Raw genomic sequence first — 14,873 nt, forward strand, 5'->3', positions numbered from 1 at the left:
CGCACGCACGCACGCACACACACACACTATGCGCAAAACTCCGCATTTGAACAGTCAATAGCAAATACTTAAACTAATAACAAAACAGTAGCTGATTCAGAAGCGCCAGATTGTCATAGCAAAGTCAGAATTACCTCCTCTCCTAGGTTCACGAAACGGTCGTCCATAAAATGCATTGCTGTTCTGTTGTAAGTAATCTTAATGCATCTACTTTCGGAAGGCCAAATATAGTGCTTTTGCTTTCGCCTAGAAACACACTAACTGCGGTTACTGAAACCACGCCTTCTTTCTTTGCGTGCACATTTGGGCGCATTATGTAAATATTTCCACATAGTGAGGTAGATATGTGGGGGTGTGTTAGAACGAGCCGTTTTAGGGGGGCGTGGCAGAGTCTTAACTTTGATAAAGAATATCTCTTTGGTTTTGAGACTTTAGTCTTTGCAACTTCAGGGATCTTATCTATTCACGAACAGCTTGTAACACTCCAAAGAGAAAGGAAAACTTGAAATCGCATCATATGACCCCTTTAAAAACATTTTATGTCAGAATACTTATCTTGAAAGGGGCCATATCATTTAATTTTCCTTGACGTATTATGAAGACAACTCAAAACTTTTTAACTAAGCTGCCAAAACAGCTTGTGATGAATGTATCAGTGTGGCTGAATCAAGTTTATTTGCAAAAAGATTCCTGATCATTTCAGTCCGCTCTGAACAGTTTTACAGCACATTTCAGCACAGATTGCTTTATGAATCAGTCACAATGTGATGAAAGAAGCTGTTATTAAAGGATGGAGCAGAACGTCTCGGATACGCATGTAACAGAGATGTTACATCAACTGACGTATATGATCCCTATGGAAAGTGCCACAACCACTAAACTGAAGTGACAACTGCCATCCCACGTTGTAAACTACACAGCGTCTCGTCGTGAGCCAGATAGTCTTTCATACCGAGAACGGGATCGAAAGAACAGTACGAAGAGGGTCACATCAGCTGTTCCTTAGCCTGAGTTTTTGACTTTTACACAACAAAAAAAGAGTGTTTCAGCTCTTTATCTTTCTGATGAGGGTACAGCCACAACCAGTTGTAAAATACTGGGTAAGTGTGCCTAAGTGACGCTACAGAGACCACATCCTATCTGAAGGGGGGTAACATGGAGAGTCACTACGGTAGGTTCTGCTACTACCAATGCAGAGACTGGATAGTAAGCAATTCTGTTAAGGGAAAGACACATGTTAACCAACAGGGAAACCGTACCATGGATGAATACACACAGCAAATACACACAGAAATTAATACACACTGCTTCAGGGCATAAGCCTGCTTAGAGGAGGCTCTGGTCTGAGTGATAGCAACTATCACTGCCTGTGACGGACCACTTATGTCCTTGCATCCCGTCCAGGAGCCACATATGGAGGTTCCAAAGATCTTGACGCAAGTGCCAAATTGTGCCCTGACCCTGAGAAAGAAGGCCCTTCCACAGGGTAATTCGCCAGGGAGGGGCTGTCTCGAGGGGCATCAGGTCGAAGAACCTGGTCCGGGTGGGCCAGTAGAGCATAACCATCAAGGCCTGCTCCTTGTCCTCCCTGATCTTGCATAGGGACTGGGAGAAGCAAGGGTTGAAACCAGCGCAGGGCCAGCAGTACTGCCAGAAATTCAAGGCAATTTATATGCCACTGCAGTCGTGGTCATATCCAGAAGCCCATCGCTGCATGCACATTGCACACAGAACCCCAGCCTGTTCTGGAGGCACCTGTTATGACAACAACATGCCTGGACACTTGTTCTAAGGGCACTCCTGCCCGTAGAAAGGTAAGGTTTGACCAGGAGCTGAAAAGTCTGGCAACAACTTTGTGTGATGGCCACACGGAGTGTGCCATGGTGCCATGCCCATCTTGGGACTCGGCTGTGTAGCCAGTGCTGAACTGGTCCCATACGCATCAATCCGAGCTGCGTTACCATGGCTGTGGATGCCATATGACCCAGAAGCCTCTGAAATTGTTTCAGCAGAACCGCTGTTTTCCCCCTGAATAAATTCAGGCAGTTCAGCACTGACTAGGCATGCTCGTTTGTGAGAAGTGCTGTCCAACTACATACTGAGAAAAGAGATGCTCTGATTGGGGGAGAGCTTGCTCTTCTCCCATTTGCACCGAAGCCCCAACTGGCTGAGGTGCCAGAGCACCAGGTTACTGTGCTTGTACAACAGATCTCGAGAGTGAGCTAGAATGAGCCAGTCATCAAGAGTTGTGGATATAGATGACCACTTTTCCTTTAATGGGTCAAGGGCACCCTATACAACTTTGGTGAAGACACGGGGAGACTGGTACATCCCGAAGGGGAGGACTTTGTACTGGTATGCCTGACCCTCGAAAGCAAACCGAAGAAACTGTCTGTGTCGAGGCAAGATTGAGAAGTGGATGTATGCATTCTTCAGGTCAATTGCAGCAAACCAGTCTTGGGGCTGAACACCTGTGAGAATGTGCTTCTGCGTCAACATCTTGAACGGGAGCTTGTGCAGGGCCAAAATTAAAACTCGCAGATCCAAGATCAGTTGTGATCCACCATCTTTTTTGGGTACGATGAAGTGAGAGCTGTAAGTAGGGAGGCAATGCATCCCGGAGTAGAGAGGGTGAGTGTGGAGTAACACTTACCCTGCTCCCTGGATCCTGTGAAGGGCTTGATAGAGATGCGTGAGGAAGCAGTGCATCCTTGAGGTGTGACCTCTTGGCCTGTTTCGAAAGGAGAGGATGAGGCTGAGAGTGAGGAAGCATTGCGTCTGGACTGCTTTGCTGTCCGCTTGGAGGGCTGCCTGGGTGACAGGCTGTGTTGCATTCCTGTGGGAGGCTTGACATTGCGGCTGAGGTGTAACATCAGACTGCACCAGAGTAGATGTAGACACCGCAGGGGGATTCCCTTGGCATCAAGCAGACTGGGGGCCAGCCCACGCTGGGGCAAGATGTGTTTGATGGTCTCTGTCTGCTTCAGGACTGCCAAGAATTGCTGGGCAAAATCTTCAGTGTCACCGATAAGGCCAGCCACTGAGATGTGGGCATTGTTGGTGTCCCGCATCTTAGCAAGGTTGAGCCAAAGATGTCACTCCTGTGGACTCTGTCCCCTCCTCTGATGCCGCGATTGACGTCTGGTCCTCCCCTGGAGCTCCAAATGAAATGTTAGGACCACCGTGTAAGGATGGTTTTCGTTTTAAGACATAAAAAAATCAAACACCCTGTAATAAAACATTAAAACTCACTAATCTAGAGAGAAGATCTCAAAGAAAGAGCAAAAAAAATCTCCCCCTTTCCCTCTTCTGCCCCACCAGGCTCAAGTCATTAAAAATTCACTAAGATTGTCTTTATAGAATATATGATTTATCTTGCGAATCTATTATTTTTACCCTTTCAAGTTTGGTGTCATTTTAAATGTCTCAGTGTGTTTGGTAAAATGGTCTCAATTTCACAGGGTCTCTGGTGAGATTGTTTTACGATCTCTGACCAGGTGTGACTCTTGGGTCATGGAATCCTGACCAACCAAAGGTCTTCTGTTTTACAACTTAGATTTGAAGATTTCTTTTTTTTGTGGTCTGGGTATTTAAGGGAATGTGGCAAGTAAGTCATTGGGATTCTGTAAGCAGAAAACCCCCGCACAGTGTATGTACGTCTCTGGAGCTCTGCATCCTGGACACTCACATGCTGTGTATCTCTCTGCTGTCAGGTATGCATCTCTCACTCTTAGATTCATCTTTGAGCAATAAATGTTATGTATTTATCATTTCTGAATTGGATTCTAATTATGCAATTAGCATGATACACTCTTGCCTGACAAATAAAATGTAATATTCGATTTATTCTCCTGAAATCATTATGACTTTTGGCACTTTTCCACTGCATGGTACGGCACGGCACAGCTCGCTTTTGGGGGTTTCCACTGTGTACAGTACCTGATACCTGGTACTTTTTTCAGTACCACCTCGGCTGAGGTTCAAAGCGAGCTGTACCGTTACCAAAACGTGACGTGTAAACCTTGCTGATCACTGATTGGCCGGAGAGAATTGTTACTACCTGCGTCATTGGACTTGCGACACGAGACACTAGATCAGCTAGATTAAATCAGCACAGCCAACGAAGATCGAATGCAGCTTTATTTGAACGAAAGCAAAATTTCAAACGAACGCACCTTTTTTAAAACAACAAAGTAATGGCTGTCTTGCAGTTAAAAACATCCACATGCCGAGAATGAAGAACACCATTCCATCGATATGCTCCATTGTTGTTTGTTTGTTTGTGTCGCATTTACGATGATGTCACGGCAGTAGAGGCGGCGCAACTTTAACGACATGTCTATAATTCTGCCCACTCTGAAGCGGTACTAAACTGCAGTGGAAACGCAAACCGAGCTGAGCCGAGCCGATCCGTGCCGAGCCGAGCCATACCATGCAGTGGAAAAGCTCCATAGTAGATAATGTGGAGTCTGTTGCTACCTCAAATCTGTGTCTAGGATAGATCAAACTGAGGGCCCAATGAATGGAGCATGTGGTACTCCATGTGGGACCTTTTGATTTCTGTCTATCACTGACTTAGCAACTTGTAGTAACATGACTAAGAGAACTACACTTTTTGTATGAGCAAACATGTTGTAGCCAACTTAAAGGTATTAGTTAATTTACACCCCCTGACTAAGATCAGTACTGGCAAGTTTGTGATTATGAGATCCATGACCTCCAGCCAACATGAGACTCTGTGCGGCACTGGGTCCCTAATGAACAAATAATTGAAAGTATAGGTTGTCCAGAATAATCAAATATCTAAATTCAGCCACATCTAATCTTATGATCAGCTGTTAATCAGTAATGTAGTCAAATTTGAACAATCACTTAAAGATTGGAGTCAGATTAAACACAGAGCTACAATAAAAATGAAACTCTATCCTAATAAATTAAGTGAACTTTGTAGAAGCACAAATAAAAGACCAACACGCATTGTACCTTCACCCACACTGTTGGAGTCCGTCATTGGGCCAATAGGTGGTCCATTGGGCGGCAATTTCCTTTGGGAGTTCGATGGCAAGCAACATCGAAGAGTAGTGGGAAGTCCGTGAGGACTGGCCTGGCGGAAATGTTGTAAGATCGCCCTGAGTGCTAACTGTGCTAACCGGTCCGCGCTGGTAGCAGCAAAGGGGGTTTCCCCCACCACAAGAAGTGAGAGCCGAGATCTCTGCATTGCCATGGTCATGGTCTCACAATGAGGACATGAACCGTCCATGAACGATGGATGGATCAACGATCGTGACCGTTAGAGGGGGTCAGGAAACGACCGCATCCAGAAACACATGGACGAAGAGACATCTTTAAAAAGACACTCTTGTCCGTGTTGCTCTCTTAGAGAAAATGCTCTTTTATGCTGAAGTGCCAAGGGGGAAATAACAGCACTTACTTGTGCTAACAGTCGGCGAAAGAGTTGAATGCTGTAGAAGGATCTTCCAGTTAAAGAGGGCTTCCCAAACTCACTATACAACTCATGAGGTGAATGGATGAGTGACTGCTGTAGAGATGAAACCACTAGCCTCATTTCACATGTGAAGGCACAGCAGCATTAAACAAACTCTTTAAATTTAAAGGGTTGAAGTGGTTCATAAAAAATAATTTATGACCTAAAAAATTATTAACAAAAATATTTGATACCTTTAATTAGCTTTTCTAAACATCTACTTGATATACTTTAACGACAAGTACTAATTTACTTTCTTTTACTATTTTTCTTCTCTTTTTAGCTCCCTGGTAAGAAAAGCTTTGGACCTGCAGGCTGGACCGTTCAGGCTAAAACTGAGCTGTATCTGTGGCTCGGCTTGAACAGGCAGCGTAAGGACTACTTGAGCGGCCTACCAAATGGGTTTGAGGAGAACAAGGCAGTAAAAGGGCCTGGCATACAGTCCTCACCCCCTATAAGCCTGATGTACACCAGTAAGATACCAAAGAACTTATATGAGTGACCTCAGATTGTCTGTGTAATAGTCAGTGATAATAACTCTTTTATTGTATGCTAACAGTGAAGCAGATCTTCCAGCTGAGGGTTCACATGTATCAGGCTCGCAGTCTGTTTGCGGCCGACAGCACGGGCCTGTCAGACCCTTTTGCCAGGGTATTTTTTTCTACTCACAGCCAGGTCACAGAGGTGAGATAAAAGCTTCATGCAAACTTACTATTGACATTTGACCTCTGTGAGCGAATTTTTGCATATGAACAAATCTGAACCAAATTTGAAAGACTTGTTATACTTCTTGAGCATATTTCTCCATATTTCTTTATATTTATTTATTTAAAATATTTTATAATTAAACTTTATTGAAATAGATATTAAAGACAAAATATGAATGTATTCATGTTATATATGAATATATAATTCTTATAATATATTGAATAAATCAGAGCATTCTGTGAAATTGAGTATTCTTCAACTAATGAAAGTCAATTCATTGAATATTTATAGGTGGCATTTCAAACATGATGATTATTAATATATTTATATTTAATTATTAATACCCTATGTATTGTGTGTATGATGAGAGGTTAAAAGATAATTGAATCTGAAAATAAAATGTATTAGTAGTATTTTTTTTTTATATGATTTAATATTATATGATACAATTAATATTTGCAAAAATACCATTAAAACTAAATATTGAATTATATGAATTTATATGCATGTGCATTTAATTTAAGAATTTATTTAAATTAAAATTCCACATCCTGTTTGCTACATCAAACATAGTTTAATGTTATATGATAAAATGGATAGGATAAAAAATTACATGTAAAACAGTTGAATTTGAGCATATGAATTCATTCTACATACTTAAATTGACATTTGAATTACATTTCTACTTCATTTTTACATCAACTCAAATTCATTTCATTTTCAGGAATTGAAATGGAATTTAGATTCTCAATTCAATTCTAACGGTGCAAAACCCAGAACCCTTTTTGTCAGCACCATCAGTTCACAACCAGCCAAGAGAAAAGTGTCTTCTCATAGCATTGAACATACAATAGCACTTGATGGGCTTGAACTAAAATATTTACTGAGAAACCGTTGTTTGGTGCTGCTTTACTGCTTGAGCTGTTTGAGATATCCACATCAAACCTACTGCATAAAGAAGTTAGAAGGAAGGCGTAATAAGCTGATTATTTCCTCTCAGGTCCTGAATGAGACGTTGTGTCCTACATGGGATCAGCTGCTGGTGTTTGATAATGTGGAGCTCTATGGTGAGGCTGGTGAACTGAGGGATGATCCTCCTATAATCGTCATCGAGATCTATGATCAGGACACTGTCGTGAGTGCTGATATCCTGCAAATTATTCATTTCCTTCTGCTTTTCATGCTTTCACCTCCATAAATGTGGTTAATCTCATTCTACTTCCCAAGGGAAAAGCCGATTTCATGGGTAGGACATTCGCTAAACCTATAACCAAGATGTCAGATGAGCATTATGGGCCGCCACGCTTCCCTCCTCAACTGGAGTACTACCAGATCTACCGGGGAAACGGCACTGCAGGAGAAATGCTGGCGGCCTTTGAGCTGCTGCAGGTGCATCTGACAGGAACAAGAAACTGTTTAAGTCTTAGTCTGTGTTTGTGCATGTATACATACTTATGTATTGTGGAAATCTTTCAGATTGGACCAGCTGGAAAGGCCGACCTGCCCCCAATAGATGGACCTTCAGATATCGATCGTGGTCCAATCCTGCCTGTTCCTATTGGCATAAGACCTGTCTTGAGTAAATACCGAATTGAGGTGAGTTGCTCGTAGTAGAACAGCTACAGGGCCGACCCAGAATCTATTGCTGACCTACAATCTTAAAAATTGTGGTTCTTTATTGCCAGCAATGATGTCATGAAGATCCTTTAACATCCATAGACATCTCCATTTCACAAAAGGTTCTTTATAGTGGAAAAAGGCTCTTCAGATTATTAAAATGTTCTTCACACTAAGAAAAAAATGGTTGTTATAAGAACTGTTGACTGAAAGGTTCTTTGGGGAAGCAAAATGGTAATCCCCTCACCCAATGCTTTTTAATATTATTTTCACATTTCTTGTACATTTTAAAATGGTATTGCAGAGAGGTGTGCAGTTATCATAAGAGAGCACACTTCTGACCAAAAAAAGAATTAATAATAATAAATAAATAGGTAATCACATGTGTCTTGCCTATTCAACCTCCATTTGAGTCAAATAAATGGAACTTCTAAAAACAAAAATAAATATTTTTAATAAAAATATCATATTTTTATATTTGATAAGTAACAATTTAACAGCGCCCCAAAGTTGTCGAAATTGGTCCAAAATTTTATAAAATATTTATTTGTCAACGCAACACAACTAAAGAGTTTTAGCGTTAAATGAGATAGGCATTATATATACATTTTAATGTCAGGTTTTTGTAAAAATGTCAAACTCTGTGTGCACTAGGGAAACTGTGCGGCACATTGCTCTGAAAGACTATAGAGAACAGCTTCTTATTCACTAAATGTGTTTCCAGATACAGAGATAGAGTGCAGCAATGGATGTCCATGCTGATGGTTTAAATTAATTTGTTTCTATAAGCTATTGAATATGTGGTAGCCTGAACTGATGCAGGTTTGCTTGGTTTATTATAAAAATGTATATGATATCAGGATTTTAACCCAGCCCCTATGCATACTTCGAAATTGCACCAGACTAAATATCATGACTCACAGTCTTATGAAGAAGTGCCAGAACTGTCACTGGTTCCCCATCAACAATACTAGGTGCATGATGCCCCTGTATGCCAGAGTTCACCCCTGTACAGCTATTATATATATATATATATATAAAAAAAAAACTTTGCATCACATTAAATTAACAAAACATTCATGCAGGTTCTCTTCTGGGGCCTGAGGGACTTGAAGCGGGTGAATCTGGCTCAAGTAGACCACCCCCGTGTGGACATCGAGTGTGCAGGGAAAAGCATTCAATCAGCGCTAATTCAGAACTACAAGAAAAACCCCAACTTCAGCACTCTGGTGAAGTGGTTTGAAGTGGTGAGGCTTTTGCACATTTATATCTCAGAAAGTATGAGACATTTTCAAAATGATGTTGATTGTACTACAGAAAATGTTCATGATTTTTCACCAGGACCTGCCTGAGAACGAGCTCCTCCATCCTCCTCTGAACATCCGTGTGGTGGACTGCCGGGCGTTTGGTCGTTACACACTAGTCGGCTCTAATGCTGTCACATCTCTACGCAAATTCATTTACAGGCCATCGGACAAAAGTGTCAGTAACTGGTCTGCCATGGGTGTGTATCCAGAGAAAAAAGCTGTCAAATATGTATCTTCAGTTGATAAGCTTAAATGATTGTCTCATAGAATCCATGGCAAAGATGTAGCCTTCATCTAAGAGCAATTAAATAATAGCAATAATAATAGTCATAATACATTTTTTTTATGAATTGAAATGGAAAAAATATTTGAACCTTTAGATTTAATAACTTGTGCAATTCACTACAATCCAGAATTCGGACTGCAGGACAGATCCAAACTATAATACACTCAAAATGTCCATATTTAACTACTGAATATATACCACCCATTGAAAGTTGGGAATGATTACGTTTTTAAGGTTTTGAAAGAAGTCTTTTCTGCTCACCAAGGCTGCATTTATTTGATTAAAAATACAGTAAAAACAGTAATATTGTGAAATATGATTACAATTTAAAGGGATAGGTCACCCTAAAATGAAAATTAGCCCATGATTTACTCACCCTCAAGCCATCCTAGGTGTATATGACTTTCTACTTTCAGACAAATAAAATCGGAGTTATATTTAAAAATGTCCTGGCTCTTCCAAGCTTTATAATGGCAGTGAATGAGTGTTGAGATTTTGAAGCTCAAAAAAGTGCATCCATCCATCATAAAAAGTGCTCCACACGGCTCCAGGGGGTTAATAAAAGCCTTCTGAAGCGATGTGTTTGTGTTAGAAAAATATCCATATGTAAAACGTTATCAACCGTAGTCTCTAGCTTCTGCTAACTGTTGTACGCGCGTTCACGAGAGAGTGGCGTCCAGTGGATGACGTAGGCGTAGGTGAGAATCGCAAGAAACAAGTTTCATTTACAGCAAAGGAAAACCAGTCTCCTCTTGGCTTACATCGAAATCCTCCAACATTTTTCTTTACAAATCTTCGTTTTGTACTTCTAATTCACGACCGGTATTTTGTTTTTGTTTTGGTATTTTGTAATTTACATGTATAATAGTGAAAACCATTATTAATAACTGAGCACTAATAATTCATAACATTTCTGAAGGATCATGTGACACTGAAGACTGGAGTAATGATGCTGAAAATTCAGCTAATAAATTACATTTTAACAGATATTCACATAGAAAACAGCTGTTTGAAATTGTAATAATATTTCACACTATTACTGTTTTTACTGTATTTTTGATCAAATAAATGCAGCTTTGCTGAGCAGAAGAGACTTCTTTCCTAAACTTTTGACCAGTAGTGCATATCTTCCTTTGATATTCCTTATTCTCACCTATACCAAGCACAACTAACATAGTTTTTTCCTCTGCAGAGGAGGTTGTGATCCACACAGTGCCAGAGCCAGCTGTGAAGAAGACTGAGACAGTGGTCAAACTCGACTCAGTAGGAAACACTACAAAATACTTGAACTGTATCAGTCAAACATTTGGACACAAATGACAGAGTTTTGTCAGGTCTTTTGAATTTATTCATTTTATTGAATCTGTTTCAGGCATCTGATGCTGTGGTTAAAGTCGATATGGTATGTAGACAGATGTCAGATCGGTTTCTCTCTTATTATGTTCAGTGCCTTGGCATTCATAAATTCATTAGTTTTATGTGTGAAAATGAATTCTGTGTCCTTAACATTGTTACAGCCAGATGATGAGAAAGGTGGGAAAGGGAAAAAGAAGCGGAAGAAGGGTGAAGAGGTGGAAGAGGAGGAGCTGGATGAAAGCATGCTGGACTGGTGGTCCAAATACTTTGCCTCGATTGAAACACTGAAAGAGGTAAGAGCTATAAAAGAGTGAAATTATTTTACATGCCTTTTACAGAAGACGCCTTGAAAATGCATGATTCGGATGTTTGAACTGAGATTTTATTGTTCTATTTATGAACAATTTAGATCATTAAAGCTCAGGAAGCAGAAGCTGAAGAAAGGGAAAATTTTGACTCTGGAGAGGGTGAGTCAACCATATGTTTGACAAAAATTTGTTTAACTTTTCACTTGTTTAAAATATGCACGTTAAATCAGCTAGGAGCTATGCGTGCACGACTAAAAATAGCTGCCCAAGTGCATTTGCAATATGAAATGACTTGCCTTTTAAGGGACTTTGTATAAGTTAATACTTTGATATTAGCATATGATATATAATTAAATGCATAAGACAGTTAATTATGTAAAACAGCATGAAAATACATGAAAAATGTCAGTCTTTATAATTCTTTTTTTTTTTTTTTTTACCCTCTAAAAAATGCTGGGTTAAATATAACCCAGGGCTGGGTTAAAAAGGGACAAACCCAGCTATTGTGTTGTTTTGACCCAGCGGTTGGTTTGTTTTGAACCCAGTAGCTGGGTCAAAACAACCCAATAGCTGGGTCAAAACAACCCAGTAGCGGGGTCAAAACCACCCAATAGCTGGGTCACAACAACCCAGTAGCTGGGTCAAAACAACCCAGTAGCGGGGTCAAAACCACCCAATAGCTGGGTCACAACAACCCAGTAGCTGGGTCAAAACAACCCAGTAGCGGGGTCAAAACCACCCAATAGCTGGGTCACAACAACCCAGTAGCTGGGTCAAAACAACCCAGTAGCGGGGTCAAAACCACCCAATAGCTGGGTCACAACAACCCAGTAGCTGGGTCAAAACAACCCAGTAGCGGGGTCAAAACCACCCAATAGCTGGGTCACAACAACCCAGTAGCTGGGTCAAAACAACCCAGTAGCGGGGTCAAAACCACCCAATAGCTGGGTCACAACAACCCAGTAGCTGGGTCAAAACAACCCAGTAGCGGGGTCAAAACCACCCAATAGCTGGGTCACAACAACCCAGTAGCTGGGTCAAAACAACCCAGTAGCGGGGTCAAAACCACCCAATAGCTGGGTCACAACAACCCAGTAGCTGGGTCAAAACAACCCAGTAGCTGGGTCAAAACAACCCAATAGCTGGGTTTGTCCCTTTTTAACCCAGCGCTAGGTTATATTTAACCCAGCATTTTTTAGAGTGTACTGCCCAAAAAAAGCTATTTGACAGATATTTACATATAATCCTCAAATTCCAATTTGACTGAAATGACATAAATAATCCTGTTCAGAAGTCTGCACACCCTTGATTTTTTGCCCTGATTTCCAAATATGTTCCTAATGCCTCTGATATGAAAGGGACCAAGAAGAAGAAGAGAGGAAAGGGGAACAAGAACAAAGCCACGCCTGGGGAGGGAGCACCAGAGAAGAAGAAGCACAAAATCGAAGAGTTGAAGGTACTTAGGTCTTTAAAGGAATAGTTCACCTGAAAATGAAAATTTGCTGTAAATGTCCTCACCCAACTATTATGATGAGTTTAGCAAATGTAGCATCGCATCAGTGTCTCAGCAATGGATGCTCTGCAGTGAATGGGTGCCATCAGAATGAGAGTCCAAACAGCTGATAAAAACATCACAATAATCCACAAGTTATCCACACCACTCCAGTCCATCAGTTAACATCTGGAGAAGACAAAAGCTGTGTGTTTGGAAGAAACACAGAATGTTTGGACTCTCATTCTGACGGCACCCATTCACTGCAGAGCATCCATCGGTGAGCAAGTGATGCAATGCTACATTTCTCCAAATCTGTTCCAATGAAGAAACAAAAGAAACAAGAAAAATGTAATTTTTTTGGAACTATTCTTTTAATAGCAAAAGTCGATTTGAAAATGAAAGGCCGAGATGAAACTTTGGCTCTTTGGAGAGCGTATGGGACGCCTCGTGGATGTAAAAGAGTGTGGGAATTCTTGTTTTTCTCCATAGATGTTCAACAGAGAGCTTGAATATCAGTTTGACAGCTTTGAAGATTGGCTTCACACTTTCAACCTTTATCGAGGCAAGTGTTCGGATGATGCTAATGTTGAGCAGAATGCAGCTGATGAAGACAGACTCATTGGCAAATTCAAGGTTTGTTGCCACTCATTGTTTATTGCTTCTGACTTGCTGGTTCTCCATGTACTACTCAACCAGTCATACATTTGGACATGCTTTATTATTACTGTTTTCTACATGTTAGATTAATTGTAACATCAACAGAACTATGAAATGACACAAATGGAAATATGGGAATTATGTAGTGACCAAATCTAATCAGAACTAATGTTTTATTTGATACTTCATCAGAGTAGCTGCTCTAGTTTAGAGCTCTCACGCCAGCTTCAGTAATCAATATTTCTCATGTACTGTATGCTACACACTTGTTGATTATTAACTAAAAATATAGTTCTGCAAAAACATTAATTGGTAGTGTTGCTTAGTGTCGTTGATATACTATTATAGGTTTTATTAATATTCAGAGTTAGTTTTCATTTTAATTTTAGTTAAAGTTTTAGTACATTTGTTGTGTTTTTGTCATTTTTATTAGTTACTGTTTTATTTAATGTCTAAATATTTCTTAACGTTTTTATTCTAGTTTTAGTTATTTTAGTACGTTAAGTTAAACTAAAAGAAAATGTGAAATGCTGCATTGGCAACTAGCTGAAATAAAATAAGTTTACGGTTTTTATATTTTATATTTCAGTTAATGTTTATTTTATTTCAAGGTACATTTTTTTTATGGTTTTAGTTTTAATTTTAGCTTTAGTTAGCAATAATAACCCTGTTCATAGGCACTATTTTTGTATGCAAAACAAAAAAGTTTTTTGATCAAAACAAGGTTTTTAAGATCAGGAGAAACAATAATTCAGTTGATTTGTTTAAACTTTGGATATTGTATATGTGTCTGAAGTATTGACATATTACATTAAAAAAGACAATGGATTCAGTGGAAGTCAGGAGCCAGATTCATGAGAATATCATTCTTATTAACTGCTATTTTCTTCTCATTATAATACTTAAGAATGTTTCTATCTTTTTTTCTAGCTTGGTCTTAAGACAAAACTATGGGGGAAAAAAAAAAAAGGTGATGACTTTTTTCTCACAATTCTGAGTTTATATCTCAAAATTCAGACTTTGTTTCTTGTAATTCTGAGAAAAAAGTCATAGTCAGAAAAATAGTCAGAATTGTGAGATAAAAAGATGCAATTACCATTTTTATTTTTTATTCCATGGTGGGAAAAAAATTGCTAGATGTAAACTCAAAATTCAGAGATAAAAGTCAGAATTGTGCGATAAAGATGCAAAATTGTGAGATATAAAATTGTGGTAATTTTTAAAAAGAAAAGTCCAAATTATGAGAAAGCCAGAATTTCAAGAAAGTCAGAATTGTGAGTTTATATCTAGCAATTCTGTGTTTTTTTCTGCTTATAATTGTGAGATAATCACAATTGTAAATCATTGTAAATTTAAGTTAAAACTTTAATCCAATTTGACTTAAATATTCAAAAGTGACCCTGGAGCACAAAAGCAGTGTTAAGTCGCTGGGGTATATTTGTAGCAACAGCCAACAATACATAGTATGAGTCAAAATGATTGATTTTTCTTTTATGCCAAAAATCATTAGGATATTAAAGATCATGTTCCATGAAGATATTTTGTAAATTTCCTACTGTAAATATATCAAAACTTAATTTTTGACTAGTAATATGCATTGCTAAGAACTTCATTTGGACAACTCAGATTCCAGATTTTCAAATAGTTGTATCTC

At 39.4% G+C, this 14,873-nt stretch overlaps 1 protein-coding gene across 1 annotated transcript in view; it reads left to right on the forward strand.

Moving 5' to 3' along the window:
* LOC107723281 (otoferlin) overlaps positions 1-14,873 on the forward strand; it is a 37,218-nt gene that overhangs the window by 11,437 nt on the left and 10,908 nt on the right. Inside the window, 13 exon segments of the mRNA XM_016531848.1 lie at positions 5,769-5,958; positions 6,045-6,169; positions 7,194-7,328; positions 7,421-7,582; positions 7,670-7,789; positions 8,896-9,057; positions 9,152-9,314; positions 10,596-10,666; positions 10,776-10,805; positions 10,921-11,052; positions 11,169-11,226; positions 12,426-12,523; positions 13,052-13,195. Coding sequence (XP_016387334.1) covers positions 5,769-5,958; positions 6,045-6,169; positions 7,194-7,328; positions 7,421-7,582; positions 7,670-7,789; positions 8,896-9,057; positions 9,152-9,314; positions 10,596-10,666; positions 10,776-10,805; positions 10,921-11,052; positions 11,169-11,226; positions 12,426-12,523; positions 13,052-13,195 — 1,590 coding nt within the window.

Source organism: Sinocyclocheilus rhinocerous, unplaced genomic scaffold (genome assembly GCF_001515625.1).
Source record: "Sinocyclocheilus rhinocerous isolate Xijiao unplaced genomic scaffold, SAMN03320098_v1.1 scaffold364, whole genome shotgun sequence".
Classification (NCBI taxonomy): Eukaryota; Metazoa; Chordata; class Actinopteri; order Cypriniformes; family Cyprinidae; genus Sinocyclocheilus; species Sinocyclocheilus rhinocerous.